Source organism: Eimeria tenella, genomic scaffold (genome assembly GCF_000499545.2).
Source record: "Eimeria tenella Houghton genomic scaffold, Eth_scaff2210, whole genome shotgun sequence".
Lineage (NCBI taxonomy): Eukaryota > Apicomplexa > Conoidasida > Eucoccidiorida > Eimeriidae > Eimeria > Eimeria tenella.
In genome coordinates this window covers 2208-2705 of record NW_013542066.1, presented here as the reverse complement: position 1 = coordinate 2705, position 498 = coordinate 2208, and the positions used below count along the sequence as shown (strand labels likewise).

Here is a 498-nt window from a genome sequence, read left to right as displayed (position 1 = left end):
CTGCAGCAGCAGGAGTAGCCGCTGCAGCAGCCCCTGCAGCAGCCGCTGCCGCAGCCGCTTGCGGCGCAGCTGGCCCCCCGCGCTGCAGCTCTTCCTTTCGGGGGCTGTAAACCCTAAACCCTAAACCCTAATTTAGGGTTTAGAGGAGGAGCTGGTCGGTGAGGGGGAGTTTGACTGCGTTGCATCTGCCATGCATGTATTTAAAATAGCCATTTGTGGGGGCCCTCAAAAGACTAAACAAAGAAGCAAATTTCGCATTTTGCTTTTTGCTGCAGGACTTTTGTTTTGCTGCTAAAGCTTTCAGGGGGCTCTTCAGCGGCGAGTTTTCGTCCCCCCAAGCTGCTGCTGCTGCTGCTGCTGCTGCTTTCCCTCCTTTTTTCTTTTCTTCTCCAATTCTTTCCTTTTCTTTTGAATCCATTTCGGGGGTTTTGCTGCTGCTGCTGCTGCTGCTTCCCGCCACGCTGCTGCTCGTCGCCCTCCGGGGTGTTCCCGGCTCTG

The 498-nt window shown here is 55.4% G+C and overlaps 1 protein-coding gene across 1 annotated transcript in view; it reads right to left on the bottom strand.

Annotated features, from left to right (window-relative positions):
• Positions 1-278: 278 nt before the first annotated feature.
• The window catches only part of ETH_00036870 (uncharacterized protein), a gene marked incomplete at both ends in the record, with an annotated part of 356 nt that continues 136 nt past the window's right edge, over positions 279-498 (bottom strand). The window contains one exon of the mRNA XM_013374705.1: positions 279-498. Within this exon, the coding sequence (XP_013230159.1) occupies positions 279-498 (220 nt within the window).